The following is a 21,188-nucleotide window of genomic DNA, read 5'->3' on the forward strand; positions in this document are numbered from 1 at the left end:
CATAATTTTAGCCAAAAGAAACCTGGGGATTTTCAGGGATTCAGATTGATGGAGTTACATTTAGACATTTATTTAGTAGAAAAAACTATTTAGCACATCTGTCAAAAGGCAGTAATGTGGAGTAAAAACAGTGTTGAGGGAACATGATTCGTAAGCTTGTCGGTTTGCATCCTTGATCGAGAATTACGTATGTACTGTAGTGAAACGTATTCCACGCACCCCGAGTAACACATACATTGTAGATAACAGCGTATGCAAATAAATTTATAATAACAGTGCTACATTTTCTGGACAAGAGCTTTCGATTTCAACATCCAGTGTCGTCTTTGAGACCATGAAAAGCGCTATATAAAATAAATGTATTATTATTACTATTATTAAATGAGCCTATAGCCTATCACGGGAAATTCTGTATACTTTTTATATTAATATACTAATCTCATTCATTCACTACAATATTCTGTGTTTGTTGGAGGACATTTAAGTTGCAAGATGTTTGCTTGTTGAAGACATAGCTTGCTAATACATTCATTTCTTATACCTTAATTCATAGAGGACATACAGAAAAGAAAATTCAGCCTAGACAGAGAACGATAAATAGCGCAACAATCGACGTCAAAAAAGCAAATTATACGAGAGGAGATAGAAATCGAAAGAAAGTACACGTCAGCTGTTAGGACCCGGAGCGCTCTCTGGTTCACGATGTGGGGAGGTGTGTTTGCAGTAGAGTGGGTGGTCCCAGTCCAGTTGTCAATCTCTTATCTCTCTCCGGTGCGCCTATACCGCTATCGTCTGTGCTTCACATCACCATCAACCTGCACCCGCTGTTGAAGAGAGGAAGCGCAACAAAGGGGCCTAATTTAAATTGACAAAAATATCCTTCAAACCGAGACTGGTCTCCCTAAATCAGACGTTCTTCCGCGACGGAAACATATGGCTCAGTAAATTCGCCGTTGCTTTGAAAAACACCGGTCTTCAGTCTGTTTATGTAAGCGGGACAGATGTGTACACCAGGATACGTTTTATGGTAATCGGAATTGAGGAAATTATCAATAGAGATTGATATATTTGTAATTCGGCGTTTCGAGTTTTGGTCTGCTTCATTGCTGAATCCTCAACGTACTTGTTTATCCCTGCACACAGGTCCTTGTAGTTTTAAAGATCTTACATTGAACAGGTGGGTACTTGTGAAATTACAAAGTAGCCCAGTGTGAATGTCATTGATCCGGGTGAAATATGCTTAAATGCGCACTCAGATATTTGCAGCGGAATTGGGTTTCATTCGATTTCATTCCTTCGCCTGCCTGACTTCTTGTACTTGCTTTTACATTTCCAATAGATCTTAGCAAGTAAAGTTGGAATCACTGTGACTATCGAAGATGTCCGGGGACGCAGTTCAAATACCGGACGACCGAGCTTTCATCAATTTCAAAAATGAATGTAATTCGGAGGAAGGATGGAACTTGAACTACAACAAGTCTGGAATAACTATATGGATTCAAATTTTAGAAGAGGAGAAAGCATTGCATAAAATAAAGGTGAGTTTGTGTGTTTGTGCTGATATAGGAACTATCGTTAATTTGCCCATTGTAGCCCACAAATACTAAACATAGAAGTTAACTTGTAATTGTTCAAGGAGTAGGAAACCAACGTTATGGCTTAGTTAAATGTGCTTTCTAGATTCCGGACACCACGTCCTTTCCTGCTCCTTATATCCGGGTTTGACAGTTGACCAACAGGTGTTGAGGTTGAGCTGTTTGTAGAAGGGGGCGTTCCTTGGAATTTTGTATTCAAGGTTGAACAGGATGTGCACCTGTGCGTGATGAACTGCAGTACAGGTGTCAGGATTCATTCACGGAGGGCTAAAGGATCCACACACTTTGTCCATCGTATCTATTGTTTTTTTTTGTGTGTGTGAGTTTTGGTGAAAGAGAGCTCAACAACATAGTTTTGTGGAAAACAGGCACAATGGTTAGCCATCAATGACTAGAACAATCTCTATTTAGATTGAGCTATGGATGTGTTGCTGCTAGTGAACAAAAAAACTTGCTCTTGCTGTATACTGTGTTGTCCTGTCATTGCATTCTCAAGGAAAATACTACTTTGCTTTATAGATTCCTTGGTCAGAGTGTTCCTTTGTGGCTTTTGTGTAAGAATCATGGCAAATTGGATCACACATTTCTCTTGATGCAGTGATGTTGGAATTAACCCCTGAAGAGGCTGTGATCTGGAAACTTACACTGTTCACATGCATGCATGAAAAAGCCATATGGATAATGAGCACTGGCTCTCCTGCAGAGTGTGTGGAGATGTGAGAGAGGTCATCTGCTAGTGTAGTAGGGCCTCATGTTTGATATGCTGAGCAGAGATTACCTCCACTGGCTGTCCACCGAACACTCACATCCGCATGGTTCTGAGAGGCCCAGGAGAGATGCATGAATGTGGGTTGGAGTGAAAACCTACAGGACAGTAGATCCCCTGGAACAGGGTTCGTTGCCACTGTCCTATTGTGGTCATGCATGGGGTGCAAAGTCAGTCTGGTTCACACCTCGGATAACCTTGCTGGCATTTTTATCAGGGGCAACTAGCAACACAACAAAAAAGTTTGCATGCATTGTTGAAGCTGTCAATATGTCCATCACCTGGGGAGAAGTGAGATTTTGCAGCCTGTATTTCCGTACAATATACACTAATCACTCTGCACGTATTGGGAAGTACAGCAGAGAAGTTGATGAGTCTGACATACATGCTAAATATTGTGCTTTATCTTGCAGGAACATGACGGAAATTGAAATTCCATATTTTTCCGAATTTATTCTTTTGTTTAGATGTTGATTGATCTGTAGTTGTTGCAGGTATTTCCCCTGAAGTTGTCCCAGGGCTATACATTGTAGATGAGGCCATTAGCAGAGTGGTTTTCATAGCACAAGGTTAGAGACCTGTCAGAACAATGCTCAAGCCACTGTACCATGCCTTTTCCCTTGGCATGACTGTGAAGAGAAATTTGTGAATATTTTCCTGTTTATTAAAGCCCAATGCTTGTTTTAAGGGCCTATCAGACTTTGGGGCAGAATCTCATTGCTCTACCCAGAGGGTGCAAAGCCAGTTTCCAGGGGCTTGAATTCTCATGTTTACTCTGTTGTGTACAGGAATGAGTCCTGCTTATTCAAAGAAATGTGCTCTCTATTCAGCAGCTGCTCTGTAAACAGACTGAAAGGCCTGCTCCCTTGGACGTGAAGCTTTGCGCTCCCTGCCACACCCAGACCCATGCTGTTCCTTTATCTAAACTGTCCGGTTTTCAATTTGTGCTGAACCCAGGAGCGATGGCGGTGGTAGTGGTTGGGGCTGGGATGATGGCTTTGCGTTTAGTTCACAAGCTGTGCCTGAGTGCCTATGTAAATCCCCCAGTTAAAATGAGGTGGATTTACATAGCTCTCAGCCGGCAAATGCGATGCAAAGTGGCAAACGGTCCCTCTCCGCCTGGCAGAGGCTCGCCAGCCGCGGGCGGGCGAGAGCACAGGCCGGGCGGGGGCGCTTCGGGGAAGTGCAGGAGTTGACGTGGGAGACTGGGAGCTGGTGAATGGCTAGCCCCCCTCCTTCTACAGATCACTGATTACAGCAGCAGCCACAGAGTCCTAAATTCAATCAGGCAACTTGCCGCTCGCCCTCCCTGCAAGGACATATCTTGGATCCTTCTCAAAATGAGAGAAGCCTTCCTTCGGTGGTGCTGCTAATTGCAGGGTAGATGAATGTACGGTATACTGTCTTACGTGTTATAAAGCCTGTCGTCAGCATTACGCAGTCACGATAATAGCGTGCGCAGCATGTCGCATACGAGAAGCAGAAGGTCTCACTGAATACGGCTGCCTAGGACTGTCGGTTTGTTTTAGAGTCACTCCAGCGTTTCAGCTTCTGTGTCGTAATACTTGGCTGAGTGCTGCTGGCTCCTGTCTGGTCCTGACTGGCTGTGTAGGGAAACGCTTTGCCCTTCACACCATTCTTTTTATTCATTTGGAAAATGGGATGATATCCTTCAGACTCGATGCATTCTTTTTATTCATTTTGAAAATGGGGTGATATCCTTCAGACTGGATGCGTTCTTGTTTTGAAACTAGCTTTGTTCTCTTAGCGGTCCTGTGTTCCATAAGGTAATTGGCTCATTTTCAAAACAGCTTTTCAGTACTTTTCACTCTGATGACTGGCGGTTAAGTGAAATGGATAACCTTGAGCTGCAGCTGCAGTGTTCCTCAAATATTTTTAGCACCGTATTGTCGGAAATAAAATATGTCTGATCCCAGTTCGTGCAGCGTGTGTGCAGCTACTATGAAAAGCTTTATGTCTGCTCAGAGAGCATGCCTTCTGCACAGAATTATTTTTGGTGTTGCTTGGTTCCCTGGGGGCTGCAAGCCAGCCTTGATTGTAAAACTACAAAAGCATGGAATGCGATGGGGTAATGCAACAATGTGAAAAACAAATCTGATGTGTTTTTTTTAAGAGCGTTCGCTCGTTGAGGCTCTGTTGCTGTGTAAATGCAGGTGTGAAAAGTGTGGGAAAACTGGAGCCACATTCCCAAACACCTCCCACCCTGCCAAGCTTTTTACTTTGCCTGTCAGAGTTTCTCCGTGGTCACAAGCTTCAGAGCTCCGAGGACTGTCTTACAGCGGTTTGGCTCCGTCTGATTCTCCCTCATGGTGTCCAGGGGCAGTCATGCCTGGGCCTGTTATTTTCTGAATATTGAATCATGGATTACTCTGATCAATATTAAAATCCTTCCAATGTTATACTTGTTTTCACACAGTATTTCTGAAGAACCTGAGAATCCTGCTTTAAATAACAGCTAATTCAGTGGTAATATCCCTTTTTTTGCTGGAAAATGTAATTGAAGGCAGGTCTCTGTGGTGAGTCATTCTCTACGCAGCAGGGCTTGTAATATTGTACAGTAGTTAGTTGGGGGAGGAGGGATTTTATGATTCAAGTATCAAATCTTGGGAGCTAAATATATAAAAATATCAAATTGTCTGGAATATATGTAATGAAATCTGTAAAACAGTAAACTAATATGTTCTAGATATAATACGGTTTATCTTTGAAATAATATATTTTGTTCTTGCATATTTCCATTCAAAGCACTTTAAAATGGCTGGAACACAAAGACTAAGAAAAAACTCTTTTAAACTGTTTCAATTATTTTTGAAGTATACTTATAAGAAGTGTGTTACATTAGTCCAATATTGCAATCTTTTTTACAACACTCATTTTAAGAGATGGCCTCTTCCTATCAATGGTCTTTCAATGGAAGGAGGAGAGTTCAAACGTGAAGATCAGAAGCATCTGATGCCAGGGCAGTGAATTGGCTGTGGCCATGAGTGTTTTGACTGATGTAGTTTCTCAAAAAACCTGGCCTCAGTTTTAGAAATGTGTAACTTGGAAAAAGTTTCCGTTCATCTCTGCCTTTATTTCTGTTTGAAAGGTGTACAGATACCCAGCAGACGGTCAGGGTGAGGCTACATTTACACGTCCTTGTACTTTGAAAAACAAACGGAAAGCTGTGTTTTGACTCGGCTGAGGGTTTCAATCCCATAATCCTCGGGTGCACTGGGAAAACACCGTAACCAGGGATGGGAGCGAGAGGCCTGCCGTGCCCCATGGTGGGTGGAGCTATGATGGCGTGTAAGTCACTCACTTGTGTGAACAAAGAAAAAGACTGCTGTCATAGCAAAAAAACTCTGAGCCTGCAAATCTATGAGCCGCTGATAACAGATGATGGCTACACCTTCCTCCCACCCCCACTTTGGGGTTCACAAAGTCTCATTCTTCTGTTTAACTGAAGCACATGACAGCTGACCTGTTTTCCCTAGATAACCTTTTCCCTCGTTTGAAGAGCCTGTAGTTATTCTTGTGAAGCCGCTTCTCCTCTTACGGCTGAGAGCTGCTGCGTTTAGCATCTTTTGATGAAGATGGAACTACCCTGTGTGGGAGATTACTGGATACTGCTGATGATAATCCACTTTGACTGGATGTGTTGAGTCTGCTCCTTGGAGAAGGGTGTGAAAGCAGCCAATTACATAATTCCCTCCCCTGTATTGTGTGGTGCTGATTTGAAGCCCTGTATACGGTAGGGTTCCCAGGACACGCTCGTAATGTATCTGAAAGAGTGTTTGGGCATACAGGTAGCTCACTACAAATTCTCCAGCCTCTTTCCATAAAGCGTCCCTGGGCCAGGGCCTTGAGTTAGCTTTGCCGATTCTCCATTTACAACTCTTTTGGAATGGAACGGCCAAGAGAATTAACGATCTACTAGTCGACTCAGGCAGCCTGAAATTCATGTGAGTTAACCAAGCTGTGCAAAATCGGGGAGGCACAGTACAGCTGCTGCATATGAGGGAGAGGAATCTGCAGGAGCTAGCCTGCGGACCGAACCCCTGCTCTGTGCTTGGGGTGCAAGGTGGGGGTCCTTGAGCCGACAGATTCCCGGGTGTTCATTCCCAGGCGACTGCTGCACACTACGGCAATGGCCTCCTTTAAAAATCGAAATCCCACGCACACCCCACCGCTGATCTTCTGTAGGTTTCTAAAATCCCACACACACCCCACAGCTGATCTCCTGTAGGCTTCAAAATCCCACACAAGCCACAGAACTGGTTTCTTATCGATCATAAAATCCCACACACCCAAGAGCTGAAGTCGTGCAGCTCTGTAAATATTCACTCTATGCAATCATGTGTCCTGTAGACACACAAGCGGATCTTTAACTCTGGAATAAGTCTCTGACCGCACCCCTGTGTTAGCTGAGGTGGACACCCCCTGCTTTGCTCTCTTACGTAGTTACCTCTGACAATATCAACAATGGCAGTGCTGCAGATTTCAGAATCCCACGCTCCTTCCTCTCTCTTATCTAATCCTCTTGCTCCAGCTGGGCTATTAGAGGTGACAGGATTTGACACCATAAAGCATTAGTTCCTGCAGGGGCTTCGGCTCGCCCTGGTAAAAGAACGAGGAGCACAGCAGCCTCCCGCCCACAGAGCTGTGAGCTACTATGTGACCGATATATTTATGCATTTAAGTGCATATGGGTGTGTGTGTGTGTGTGTGTGCGCAAAAAAAGAAGAAAACTATTTCAATTTCTTTGCTCAAATCTGATGAATGAATCTTGAGCATGTATATATTTCAAACGCATGTTTTGAACATGTGAAATGTTAATGTAGGATTTTTCCCATGCACTTCTAACCCTGGGTAGATAAGGAAAAGATGAGTTAATTATGGCTTAAGAAAAATGTCACGACTGATGCCATTTTGGATTGTTAAAAAATGCCACGGCTGCCGCAAGAGAGCAGACAAGGCCGCTGGGAGACTGAGGACAGGAATCCCAAATAGCCAGAACTTTGCTGAGGCTTTGGTGTACGCTGTGAGGCTGTCGATGATATCACGCGCGCTCTGCAGATCCAATGACCCAGGATCTCCTCCTGAACTGCTGTGTCTCCAGGATGCACACATTGATTTGCATGCTCATATATGCATTCCAGGAGCGTATGCGACACTGCCCAGGACACCTTAGCATCGCTGCGGGCAGATTGGCTCCTGTACAAAAAAAAAACATAATCCATAATCAAGGCTCAGAGCATGCTAAGTGCCCAGGGCAGTTCTGAGCTGCAGCTGAGCACAGAGAACCGTTCCAACAGAAACCTACCAAACACAGAATGGCGCAATGGTGTGCTCAGTGGTGAGTCATAGTTCTATTCATCCTAGGGCAGGAGGAGAGCACGCTGTCGGTGTTTCATTGTGCAGTTGTACTGGCTTGCAGGTGGTAGTGTAATGGTATGGACTGCAATATAATGAGTAAGGCGATCTTTAGTATTGGCTAATGCGACATGAACTGAGCAGTGCTATGGAGACTTTCAGTTTGTGAAGTTATGTATATTTACTGTCAAGCACATTTGCTAAATATTAAATGAATATGTTCATATAACGGGACATCACAGTAAAAGAGTGTCATTACACTTGCCAACATTTGAGTAATTTTATAGGTTTAACTATATATATAACTATAAATATAACTATATGTATATAGTTATAACTATAAATAACATAACAGCAGTATAACGGTAAATGAGGCAAGGTGGTTTTGATGTGTGTGTTGATGTTTTGAGACAGATGTCACTTATTTTGGATCCGGTTAGATTTGAGACCAGGCTGTATTGTAATAGAGAAGCTTTTCTGGAATAACCCTGGAGTAACATAAACTCCTGCTGAATGGAAATGAACCAGAGGAGCAGCGCACATGAATGATCAGTACCAGCAAACCAGAAAAGCAGACTATACCCTCTCCCCATCTTTGTTCCCTAGATTGTCTGTTCGGTCTGGCATTTGGAACCACCCCCTCACTCTCTCTCTCACACACTGGGCCGCCTCTCCCTATATGCGGTACTTGCTCACAGCTCGGCGGGGGCACCAAGTCAAAACATAATAATGTTCTGCTTAGGGCCCCAAATTGGCCTGGGGAAGCACTACACATGCACGCACGCACGCAAAGTGGTCAGTCAGAGATGGGGGAAATTTTGTATGCGTTTGTTTTCTGCACATGGTGTTTACATCGTAGTCACATTACATTTGGGTGGTACCCTGGTTTTCTTGAAATGCCTCTAATACTCTGGCTGCAACATGTGTCTTTTTACCCAGGTGTCTGGTCTAGTGTTTCACTATGTGTCATCCAGGATGAACACTTATGTGGGTGCATTGGGTGAAATGACCCACATGATTTGGCCATGGGATCAGAACCTTTTCCCATACTCATCAGTGTGATATGTTTCTAATTGGTTGCCCTGAAGGCTGTAGTTCTTTTTGGGCCTGGCTGATCAACTTGCACTGGTGGTGGATTCAAAAGACAAAACGGTTTTCCGAGTGGTTTCAGTTAGGTGCTGGGTGCATGGTTCAAAGTGCATGTCAGGCAATGTCAGAGTCTCCCTGTCAACCTGAGTTCTCCTGTTAGTCAGTGATGGAGTTTGGTCCCAGATAATTCAAAGGGAATTAAAAGGCATCAGAAAAGCTTGTGTAGGCCAGATTGGTCTTTTGCTGAGGGGTGGATGCAGGGATTGGCTTGAATGGCAATGAGTTGTGTTGCCAGGTCCTCTAAAAGTAATTGTAGCTCTGTAGGAGCCCCGACACGATATTCCTGCCCAGCTTTTAGCTACAGATGAATACTCCCACAAGGCAGTGGGCTCTCCACTCATGCGTGACTTTAAAAGCAAGAGAAATGCTGCAAGCTGAGGGTGTTATGCACACGCCCAAGCCAACATGGAAACCTATCTGTGCTGACTTCAATACGTTTTCTTTCTCTGTTCTCTCTCTTCTTCTCCTTGATCAGCATAGCCCTGTTCTGAATTAGCGTTTAATGGAATTATGGCAGTTTAGTATTTTCTTCCCTGGATCTCTCTTTCTGTTTTTTTTCCCGTGTGAGCTTGACTCTGGAAAAGGAGCACTCAGTTAATTAAAAGTGCTCCGCACAGTTTCACATTTCACTTGGTTTTATGAAAAACAAAGACTTCAATGCTGAGACTGTTCTTAACTGGTGTTAAGCATTAGCATAAAAGAGTAAAGGTGAGGTTACTGAAAAAACATTTTAATGGAAAATAATTTCTCAAAAAGATTATAGGTATGTGGCAGTGTGTCTTATGGAGTGTAATGTGTCATGATTCCAAAGACATATATGGGTGTATAAGTCTTAATGCATGTGTGTATGTTTTGTTTGCCAGTATTTTACTGCAAATTGACTGAATGGATGTACTGTCCAGCCTGTTGTGGTTATAAAAATGTTTATTTATTTTTTTATGAAAGAGGGAACCGTACACTGCCTCAGGGGAATTATGGGAAATAAGCGAGAAACCTGAAGGGCTGCCAGGCTCCTCCTCATTATTGCAGAGTTGTTTTATGGTTGTGTAGGGAGCTGGATGCGGTTCCCCTGGCAACAGCATCACACACTCAAACTCCCATGGCCCTGTGGGAAGGGAAGCCACAGCTGGAGACTGGAGACACTAGGCCCTGTAGGTACGGCCTGGAGTTTAGTGCCATCAGGCTGCGATGAATCAAGAGGGGTGTTTCTCCCATCTTTCTGGAACTATGGAGGCAGGGGCTCGCAGAAACGAGTTCTTCTAGTCTCAGATCCGGCATCAAGACTAAAAGCAGTTGTGTAGCTTGGGCTGTGAGTGTGTGGCTGTACTGGTGGCCCCTTTGAAACTGGTGTCACAGACGTGTTTAATGAATGCCTTGAACTCATTTCATGGCTGCCACACACACGCGCGCACGGACACATGCGCACACACGCAGGCAGAGAGGGAGAAAGAACGTCATGTGTTCACACCTTGGTTTAAGTCTTTGCACACCTTCACACAGCAAGAATATGTTTGCCGGCTGTTTGAACCTGACCACTGTTAAAATCAACTAGTGTTTACTATGCTGCGGTCTACTCTTTCCCTGTCACTGGAGATTTGGCTTTGAGTTGTCTTCCTAAACTGGGTTGAAAGTTCCAAAACAGAATGACTAAATTCTGCTGAGCCAAATTGAATCTAATGTATCATTGGTATCATATGTCACGTTGTTGGAGAGAGAGACGGCACACTGGTGTTCATTCTGTCTGTTAACCTCACACAGAGGTTGCTGCATGAACGCTATATGAGCATTGCACTACCATGGGTGCAGAAAGGCCATCACGGGGAGTTTCATTATTACCTTGCTGAATTTTAGATGTCGCCTCCTCCCCCACTATATGCTTCTGGCTGTGTGTTTGCTAAGGGCAGGAGTACCGTGTCCTGTTCTGGAACACGGGTCACAGTGGAATTGTGCAGCCGAATGCCTCCCTCTGCAGAATCTATTGTCTACTGACGTCTTTATTGATAAACTGAGGTTGGGGGAAAATTACTTGCGAAACGAGGTATTGACGAAAATACTAATTTTGCACGTGTGCTGTTGGTCCACGTCCTGTATCGCTGCGAGGGGAATGTTACTTATCAAGCGGTTCCTTAATATTTAACCAGTAATGACCTGTTCCTGCTTGGCTTGCTGTGTGGAACTAGAAATTTCTCTTGTGGGAACAACAGACACCCATTATTGCTCTCAAAAGAGGCAGGCCATTTATCAGGTAGGATGAATTACTGTCCAGAGCCATCGAGTAGCTGCTTTGAAAGAATTCACAGAGAAATGGTTTCTGACACATCCCAGCTAACACCTTATACTGCAGGGCTTGCGAAAGAAAATTCACAACCTTACATTTATAAGCATGGTATTGATTGTGTGCTGCCGAAGTAAGCTGAGTCAAGTAATCTCTTCAGTTTGTGCAGTTCATCAGTGGATAGGGCCTGGAACTCGGAGTTATTCAAAGTTCAGAGTGATAACTAAGATAAAAGTATAAAACAACTAGGCAGGCTAGAAAAGCCAATATCTGTGGCAAAAGGCAAGCTAAAAAAAAGCCAATATCTGTAGCAAGACGGAAGATTGCGTAAATGTGCCCTTGTGTGAATAAAACAAATGTTGTTTGCCCACCTGTTTGTAACCAATAAGAACTTCACAAGGGCAAGGTCCGAGATTTGTTCCCTATATGTTGTGTTTTCTCATTCCTTCTCTGACTTCTCCATGCTAGTGTGTTAGACTCTTTTCCCTGATTAATTAATCATTAAATACTTTTGAATGCAAGAAAACAGTCTCTCGTCCTTCGTGTTAAAATTAGAATTTCCACCACACGCTGCAGAGCAGTACTGAGGATGTGGTTGTCAGTACATGCCTCAACGCCATGAAAACTGAAACTAGCATCACATGATACTGCAAAAAAAAATCTTTCAGTAAGTTCTGGACGTATTAGATCAGTAGGCCAATGGTGTGCACAGACACACACATAGACACATTAAGCAAGAGCCTATGGTGAGCCTTTTTTTGCCCTAATGCCACACCAGAGGGGCACTCGAGCAGCTGAAATGCCCCTCTGGTGTGAAGTGGTTTTGTTTTTTTTTTTGTTTTTTTGAGAAAACACACTTAGGGTCACAAGGAACTTGGGGCACAAACTAAGTGCAAAAATGAAGCATGCAAGTGCCCTATTAGGATGCCCCTTTGGATGGAAAAAGTGATGGTCTCTTGTGCTACTAGGGTGCCCCTATTCTATAAAAAGAACAACCCTGCTGAAGCGTCCCTCTGGTGTGAAATTAGGGCAACAATGAAGTGTAGAAGTTTCCTTTAGGGCGCGGACCTACCCTGGTTAAATAAAGGTTTTAAAAAAACAAGGACACTTCAGCACTCAGAGCAAAAAGTGCAGGGGCAGTTACTCCCCCTAGTCCCCCCCCCCCCCCTTGCACACTAATGCCTAGAAGTGGAGTGCTCCTTCGGCCCCAGCTTGCTGCTTGCCTGAAGCCGTACAGCCGGCCTGCTCCCAGCATGCATGCGGCCCTTCCATTTAAACAAATGTGATCATCTGGGTAGATAAGACCGACTTTGTTCTGCACTCATGTAAACGATAGTCTTGTTACATTTGTAGTCTAGTACTGAGTGACATTATTTTGTCCTCGTGACAGTAATTCTCTGTGCTGTATTCATTAGCCAGTCATGTCAGCAGCTGGCTCAAGTCCCTTGTGTTCCCAGCAGGATGGCAATAGACCCACACTGCGGGAGACTGACCGGCAGTCTGAGGCACATGGGGCCTTAACCTTTTCCCTGTGCCTGGAGATTAGCCCGGGTCGACAGGCTGTGGACAAAGAGACAGACCTTTACTCAGTATGTCACAGGAGTCTTATCTGTCTGTCTGTGTCTTTGTCTGTATAATCTATCTGTCTGTCCAATCTATCTGTCTATTCTTTCTCTCTGTTATGGAGTCTGGCTCATTGGCTGTGTAGATGTTGTTATGAGACACACTTGACTGGGAATTGCGAGAACTCTTCTGTTAAGTACACAACTGTACTTATGCCCACTGTTCTACACTGGGCCAAAAAAAGTTCTACTTCACTGTTCTACACTGGGTGGCAAAGAAAGAGCAGTGCCCATGACTTTGGTGCGAGGGGTCCTGACAGTGTCTTGCTTGTGTGCTGCATCAGCTGTGGCAGTGGATTGCCTTGAATGCTGAAATTCACTGCTCGGCCACATGAGCTGTCCTCTCGCAGAGAGGCACGACTTCCGCTGGGCTGCTGCTCTCGGGGAGCGGCGGCTCACGGCTCTGCGGCAGTCACTGCGCACCTCAGCGGGGGGAGAGGCCTGGGGCTCGAGCCCCGCTGTGCCCTGCTCAGGGATTGGTGGAGCTCTGTAACTGTGGGGACGGTGCCACAGAGCCCTGTTTAGAGGTGCCGATTGAGTTTGACCTGTTGGTTTTGGAACGGCTCGCTCTATTCTGAGTGGGCTGCCTGACAGGCACGGGAAGGAAAGCGGCGCGATTAGCTCCTCACAGTGAGAGCTGTGGGCTCGGCTGCGGCCTGCTTCAGGGAACGGGGGCTGGGCGGCGCTACGTGGCTGCTGCTGGGAAGGGAGCACTCTCCCCATGTGATTACATTAAAATGGGGGAGGGGGGCAACAGGGCACCAAGAGACCCGTGACGGCTGAAGTGTGGGCAGTCCCGTGGAAGGCTGAACCGTGACGTTCTGCACGCGTGTCTTTCTTCCCGCAGTGTCGGATCGTGTGCAAGGACGTCTCCGCGGAGACCATGTACGACGTCCTCCACGACATCGAGTACCGGAAGAAATGGGACGCCAACGTGATCGAGACCTTCGACATCGGCAAGCTGACGGTCAACGCGGACGTGGGGTATTACTCGTGTAAGAGCACTGCGATCCCACAGGGCTTCCCGCCCCTCAACAGCAGGGCCGAGGGTTCGGTCTGAGGGAGTGCCTGTCTTATGCTTGCCTTGTGTTTGCTCAGGGAAGTGTCCAAAACCATTGAAGAACCGTGATGTCATCACTCTGCGCTCCTGGCTGCCCATGGGAAGTGATTACATCATCATGAACTACTCTGTCAAACATACTGTGAGTGACCCACACCCCTCTCAGAGCCATCTGTCCTCATGTCCTTTCAGCTCCCGTATAGAGTGACTTTGTGTGAAGGTAAAGTGAATAAATTCTAAAATTGGTCCACGTTAAGGTGCATGTGTTTTAGTACAAAACCATTGCTTCTCCACTCCACTTTAGTGTTATTCTGAATTTAAGCATGACCGCGGTGCGTCATTTCATGTGTGATGAACAATTACGTAAGCGCTTGGCTCACTGACAGGATTATGATGGATGCGCGTTCTGCATATTGTGAATTCTGCATGGGTGCATCTTGTTCGATGCTTCTCAGAATGGGAATGTGTAGCTGGGCGCTGTGGGCTGGGCACAGCCTTGGCTGCGTTACAGGCCTGCAGGCCTCAGCTGAGTGCCAAGCGCACTGGATGTCAGGGAGCCTGCACAGTGAATAATGGATGAAGTGGGGGAAAGCTCTTTGCCCTGGATTTTCAGGAAGGCGCTCTTAGGCACAGATACTATCTCTGCTGAGGAGCGTCTCTCAGGAAAGTTTACCAGAGTGCGTCTGTCTGGTGCATCTGTCTGGTGCAACTGTCTGTGTGTCTGTCTGGAGCATCTGGCTGCGTGTCTGAGCGCCTGACTGTGCATATGCTTGCGCTCGTACATGTGCGTGTATGAGAGAGCGAGGGGCAGAGACAGAGACATCCAGTGAACATGGCGGCGCCCGTCGCCTCCCCCCTCGTCAACCCTTCGCTGGTTGTGATTGATCGACGGCGCTCAGTGCCACGCACGATAAGCCCCGCCCACCGCTCAGCTGCTGTTTGTGTCGGGATTCTGCTTTTCCTCATCGGCAGGGCCTCGCTCGAGCCGTCGGTCCTGCCCTCCTGACAGACCTCGCCGTCACACGCGGACACAGTGAGCTAGAGCAGGAGATGGAGACAGCGGGCGCTGTAGCCAACACCTTGCATGCTGAACGGTGCCTCAAAATCAATACCAATGTCCACCCTAATAGTTCACGTGATAGATTTGCTTCCTCCCGTTCAACTGTTATGTGGTTCTAGAGGTTTGTTATTTTGTAAAAGTAGCGCCGCTCTCGTGGGTGGCGACTGGTCCTGCCGAACAGGACCGACATGCGATACGGCCAGGTCTTTGTTACGGGCCTGTATGGGTTTGTTTGTCAGGAGACATTTGGTATGCCTCCTACTGCAGCTACTGCCCAACCCCGGCTTAAATTGCTTACATCTGAGACTTGTGTTTTTACATGAGGAATATTTCACTGTAATTAGCATTACCAAGGTCATCATTAATAATGCATCTCTGGCATTAATCAGCTAGAAGGGTGCACTCCTGGTAGGGCTTCAGAATAGCGGCTTTGTCTCTCTCAGGTCATTTCTTGGTGAGCGGTTCTTGCAATGTGTAACATCGCATTTTCAAGTGTCTTCTGTATAGCAGACATGTCAGTCAGCTTTAGAATGACTGGCGCACGGTGGGGTTCTGTTACCTAACGACCACATTAATCTACGCGGTCATCGGAGCGAAGAACAGGAAGTGATGCAGTCTCATGTGAATCTGCTTCCACAGAAATACCCTCCTAAGAAGGACATGGTCCGAGCTGTGTCCATCCAGACAGGGTACCTGATCCAGAGCAATGGACCCACCAGTTGTACCCTCACTTACCTGGCACAGGTGGACCCACGAGGTGAGTCACAGGCATGGTACACACCTGCTGTCACCTGGACAGACCTCCCTCTGCTGGCTATGTGGTGCCATTGCAACATTGCATCATTTTTTTCTTTTGCATTTTTCTTTTCTCATAGTATACTCTAACAAGCGTGAATTCGCAATAGCTGCGACCGCACACATGCATGCATCCATGTGTGCATGCATCCACGCACACACCCTCACACAAACAAGTTATCTCTTCTTTGGCTCATGACCAGCCTTTCCACAAAATCTTGTGCAAATCTGTCAATCCATTCGGGAGTTATGTGCCTTTTTGTGGTAGGCCACGCCCATCGCCACCCCCCCTCTTGGTCAATGAAAGTTACTCAGCTCTACCTTCGGTCATGACCAACGTCCATGCTAAATTTCAGCCTCCTGTGGCCGCTACAGGGTGGGACACTTTTTGTGGATCGACCGACAGACAGAGCTATAGAGCTGCGGTCGCAGATAAAAAGTACTACTACAGTGCTACGAAGGAGATTGTTCATATCGGTGTCAAATAATTATATAGGTTTCATTTATGCTTCTGAATAATAATTATAAATGGGATTAATGAAAATGGTGGAAGACAAAATACAAAATATAATTTTTACCCTTTTCTTCATTATCTATTAGCTATCAAAAGCTGTAGGAGTTTGGTATTAGGCCTTGCTATGTAGTTGTACTAAAGTGTTGTACAAAATAAATGGTTTTACGTAGACTTCTTAAAAAATGGATTAGAAAAAAATACATTTGATATTGCACGGTATCTGTCTGTTTAAAGGGTTCATATTTGGTGAGCTGTGAAATCAGCACAAGTTCTCGATCCTGGCGTCTAATTAAATGAAAAACTCTCCCGTTTTTGGCACTGGGACCTGCACAGATCACGGCACCATCTGCTCGGGCTGTAATTGTTTTACAGAACCGTCCGTCTCGGGACAGTGCTGTGACAGTTAGACGTGTACAGACAGTGCTCTCAGGCTTTCCCAGAAGACATAAGGGCACAGTACACTGAGATATTAACCAAAACAATTAAATTTTTCTCTCCTAGGTTCATTACCCAAGTGGGTCGTCAACAAGTCTTCCCAGTTTCTGGCTCCGAAAGTAAGTATGTTCTCGCTTATCGGACTTTTTCTTTCTATATTCTTGGCTTATCAGGATTTTTATTTCCTCCAATGTTGGCCTATGCCTATGACAGTATTTTCTGTGACATGACTATGATGTTTTAAGCCAAGAGAATTATCTTCGGTCCCCATTCAATCGGATATGTTTAATGCGAAGCACATGAAAAGCTATGTTTGGCATGCGATGATGTTTCATGTACGATTTGGTCTCCCTTATTCAAAGACATGTGTAGTGTGGCAATGAAATAGCTTCTGTCAGTAGATGTGCAGTGTCATGTAATTATAACATTGTGATTGAATTCTTCCTGAATAGATTAAAAAAATAAAAGGTATGCAATCCTGCAGTGTATGCAGTGTTTGATCTTAAATAAATTATGAGTCTGATGCATCTATAAGCTGTAATATTGGAGGTCTTTTATAGAATGTATTACCGCGCTAGAAGCAGCCTTCTTAACCATCAGTAATGCGCTGTCGCCTCGCATGTATTTCACGTGAGCGGCTGAACATGCTGATGTGAATACGTATGCATCATGTATGTCTCCTCTCAGGCAGTCTGCTGCATGTGTGCCAGCTGAAGTAGGCCAGGGACTCTCCTGGGACTGCGTTTCAAAGTGCATGGGAAAGCGCTCCGCGTTCTGCGAAACCTTGTTTCTAAAAATGTCGTAACTGAATTACAGCTGTGTGCTGGGAATGCTGGTGGCAGTCCGCCTCGTGCTGTTTGTTAATCTTCTTGACAAATGTTGTAATTTTTTTGAGCTCAGACGTACTCTGTCTACAAACAAATTATTTATTATTATTTTTTAACCATGGCCATTGGCCCCCATACACTTTTCAAGTTCTTTCATTTGATTTTGATTAATGTTTTGATGCATCTTAGTTTCCTGACTGTCACCTTTTTCCACCTTACTTCCTGTTCATGATGACAAGTGTAAAACTGAACTTACTAGTCATCTTACACTGCATGCTAGACATATTCTTATGTTCTGCAGACATTGCAGGGGGTGATGGTAGTCTGTAGATCTGTCTGTGCATCCGCTTGGCAGGGTTCATTCAGGCATTTAGTGCTTTCTTGGAAGACTCCTTCCAGTGAACCCCAAGCCCTGTCATTACCATATAACCGCCTTCCTAACTTTCCTTCTCCGGCCTCTACAAAAGGCAAAATGGCAGCATGTGTTGACTGACAAATGGGCAGCTTTCCTGAGAAATGTGCCCACACCCGCTAAGTGACGTCCTTTGTAAATATTTAATGTGCAACAGACAGGCGCCTCGGCAGTGCTCAAAAAGGTCTGCGATTGGCCTGGTCGACGGGGCACTTTTTCTTTAACAGGAAGCTGGAGGGAGGGAGCGAGGGAAGGAGGGAGAAAGGGAGGGAGGGGAGGCGGTGGGGGCGGCAGGGTGGGGAGGGGGGAGCATGCCTCTACTTCCTGATGTGTTGAAATTGAAATCTTATCAGGCTCTCATTAAAGCGATAGTCTCTTGTCAGCCTCTGCGGCTCAGCTGTGGGATTTCTGTAGGCGAGGGTGACCCTCGTTTGACCCTCAGTAAGAGTGGGAGAGGGGGAGCATGAGTCACTCCTTCTGCGCCGGGCCTTGACGGACGACCCGGCTCACCTCGTGAATGTCGCTCTCATTTATCAGACGGCTCCAGAGGATTGGAGGCCATTGTCAGACATTCTTTGCACATATTCATATCGCAGGGAAACCTAAAAGCTTGCATCAGCCCTCCGAAAGTACTGCCTTTGAGTGTTTCGTTCTGCTTTGGGAAATGTAACTCGGTCGTATGTGCTGTAGTTATTGTGCTGGTGCTATGTAGCAGGTGCAAGGACGGACCTGGGAGTTGCTGGTTTTAATTATTTGCTGAAAACTCATTTTCACTTGAATTGCCTTTATAAAGAGCACTGATGCTGTTGAAAAGTGACTGCATGCTCCCTTTCATGAATGTGCCCAGGGGATGATTAGACCTGGATGTTCTTTGATGTGATTTTTCTCTGTCTCACGCAGGCAATGAAGAAGATCAACAAAGCGTGCCTGAAGTATCGGGAGTGGAAGCAGAGGCATAATCCCGGGTACAAGCCCTGGCTGTACCCCGAGCAGAACACCCTCTCCAGCATTCCCATGTCTGAGCTCAGCATCCAGCACGCCGACTCCCTGGAGAACATCGATGAGAGCGGACTGAGCGAGGCCAGGGAGGAGAGGGGGGAGTGCAGCGATGAGGAGGCCAACTGAACGCAGCCCCAAATAATACAATAACCGCCACACACTGACATACGCGCGTGCACACACACAGACGTACGCTCGCACGCACTCACACACACACATACACTCTCGCGCGCACACACAAGCAATCGTGTTCTTACACTCACGCTCACACACAAGCACGCGCTCACACGTGCGTGCTCATGTACATGCATACATGCTCGTGCACACACTATCACACTCGTACATGAACACACTTGCACACATTTTTACAATCTCACGCAAATGCACACGCACATGACAGAGCAGCTCATTATCTTCCACATGCAACTAATCACAGCAAAGCTCACTGTCTCTTACACTCAAAGGATTCTGAGTAACAGAGGATGTTCTGTATTTACACACAGGCACATACTCTTAATGCAGAATAACTGAGACCTTGCCATATAAATACTGCTGTGCATTCATACAAATTTGGTGTGAAGATAAAGTAAATCCAGGGCACTCATTAGGTTTCTGACTCCCTGCTAGCATTGGTCTAAAAATATATTTTGCTCTTATTGGGTACTATATTAAAATACAGACGCACAGACACCTTTCCCTAAGGCGTGTGATCATGCATACTGAAACAGAAATCCACATCACACGTTACCATATGACCCATTTCCCTCCCCTTTCCCGAGACCAGGCGTGTTTTTGTCACCATTCACATTCCAAAAAAAGGTTCTGGAAAAAGCTGCCTTTGAAAAGGACTCCGGATAGATCAATTATACGGCCCACACAACAACTGAAATGCTGCGATCTTTTGTGTTCACTTCCATAATCCATAAGCTTATGAATCATTGCAGTTTAATTAGCCTTTAAATATCTAGGCAAATAGACTCAGTGGTCCCCCAAAGGCCCAGCTTATTCTCGGTTCCACTGGCCCTTTTTGTGCTCATGTCGTTGAGAGATTTGGGGGCTAACGGGTATTGTGAGAAACACTTTACACCCCGGGGTGCGGAACGTGTGGTTCTCGTACAACCCAAGTCTGCTTTCTGTGATTTAGAATTGTATGAATGTATGTAGAGGGATACAAATAATACAGATTTCTCTGAAAGTTTTGAGATGTGATGTGGTCTGTGTCTTCCATAAAAATAAACTGTGGCCCATGTAAATGTTACATTTTGGGCAATGGCTTAGTCGGGGTCAGGTCACAGAAGGATACAGTTTTAAGTCATTTTCTCTTCCAGGGATATGTGTCACAGCCATTAGGAAAATGTAGCAGGTCCCAGCAGAGGAGCACAGCAGCGGCAGATCCATTTCAGGATTTTCTGCCAACTTGTGTTCTTAATATTTAATTAGTTCAATCATATCGTCATCTGACATTTGTATAAGCTGCAGCCACAGGCTTCAAGTGCATCCTGAAGATTTTACTAAAAACCATTGTACCGACCCCCCAGGGCCTCTGTACGCCCGTGTTAAAGGAACTCTATGTCCTTTGATGTATTGACACTTCAAGTGTCCCCATGAAAAGGGTTAATCAGTTACCAGTTTGGGAAAGACCCCAAATAAAACCTATTGTGTTTTCTACTCTCTTTTGTAGCAATCGGTGCTGTAAAGGGTAACTATAAAGGTATTCAAGGGTTAAAGTGGCAGTTCTCAATTTTAGTCCTGGGGACCCCTGTGTGTGCTATTTCAGTGGCTAGGTGTCCACAGTTTCACTATTGATTTACTTCTGTCTTTAATTTTATCAGTTTAAAGAAAGTTTAGTTTGCAATATAGTACAATAAGCATAATGTGAATGTGCAACTTCTGTTCTTTATAGCATTGATAGCTATTTTGAATAGTGTCTAATTTAGAAACTGGACAGCTTGTTAAAATACTAGGATTGCAACTGTGGTTTGAAGGAAAACCAGCATACACCGAGATCCCCAGGACTGAGTTTAAGAACCGATGTGGTATTTCAGCGTTTTTTATTCAAACTTGCTTATAATATTTATGAAGTCATGGTTTGGATAAGTAGTCTGGGAAAATCTTCAAGAATGCAGCTCTGAAATACGAGAGATAATGCCTGAAATAGAGACTCCGCTAGTGTCTGCTCATGCCTCATCTGAAAGGTATTTTCTGTATGGTACAGCAGGTTTTATCTGAGTGTCACTGTTATTGGCAGATAATTCATTTTCACTTTTATATTCCAAAGGATATATAAAAAATAAAAATATATA

At 45.2% G+C, this 21,188-nt stretch overlaps 1 protein-coding gene across 6 annotated transcripts; it reads left to right on the top strand.

The window, feature by feature from the left end:
- The first annotated feature begins 758 nt into the window (after window positions 1-758).
- stard10 (StAR related lipid transfer domain containing 10) lies at window positions 759-20,084 on the top strand. Of its 6 annotated transcripts, none has more exons than XM_064301339.1 (8): window positions 759-1,027; window positions 1,144-1,177; window positions 1,340-1,538; window positions 13,631-13,778; window positions 13,882-13,985; window positions 15,543-15,660; window positions 16,714-16,766; window positions 18,787-20,084. In XM_064301339.1, exons 3-8 carry the CDS (start codon window positions 1,380-1,382, stop codon window positions 19,009-19,011), a joined length of 807 nt encoding a protein of 268 aa, XP_064157409.1. In that variant the 5' UTR covers window positions 759-1,027; window positions 1,144-1,177; window positions 1,340-1,379; the 3' UTR covers window positions 19,012-20,084. The 6 variants fall into 6 exon arrangements, with proteins under 6 accessions (XP_064157409.1, XP_064157411.1, XP_064157408.1 ...); XM_064301341.1 differs by having other exon boundaries at window positions 759-988; XM_064301338.1 differs by having other exon boundaries at window positions 759-1,177.
- Window positions 20,085-21,188: the final 1,104 nt, after the last annotated feature.

This window comes from Anguilla rostrata, chromosome 12, assembly GCF_018555375.3.
Source record: "Anguilla rostrata isolate EN2019 chromosome 12, ASM1855537v3, whole genome shotgun sequence".
NCBI classification, from domain to species: domain Eukaryota; kingdom Metazoa; phylum Chordata; class Actinopteri; order Anguilliformes; family Anguillidae; genus Anguilla; species Anguilla rostrata.

Bases quoted from the DNA above. Each gene is read 5' to 3' on its own strand.
- stard10 (XM_064301338.1), top strand. From the start codon at position 1,380: ATGTCCGGGGACGCAGTTCAAATACCGGACGACCGAGCTTTCATCAAT. The intron at 15,661-16,713 runs GTGAGTCACAGG...TTTCTCTCCTAG, and splicing joins GGCACAGGTGGACCCACGAG to GTTCATTACCCAAGTGGGTC. The intron at 16,767-18,786 runs GTAAGTATGTTC...TGTCTCACGCAG, and splicing joins CCCAGTTTCTGGCTCCGAAA to GCAATGAAGAAGATCAACAA.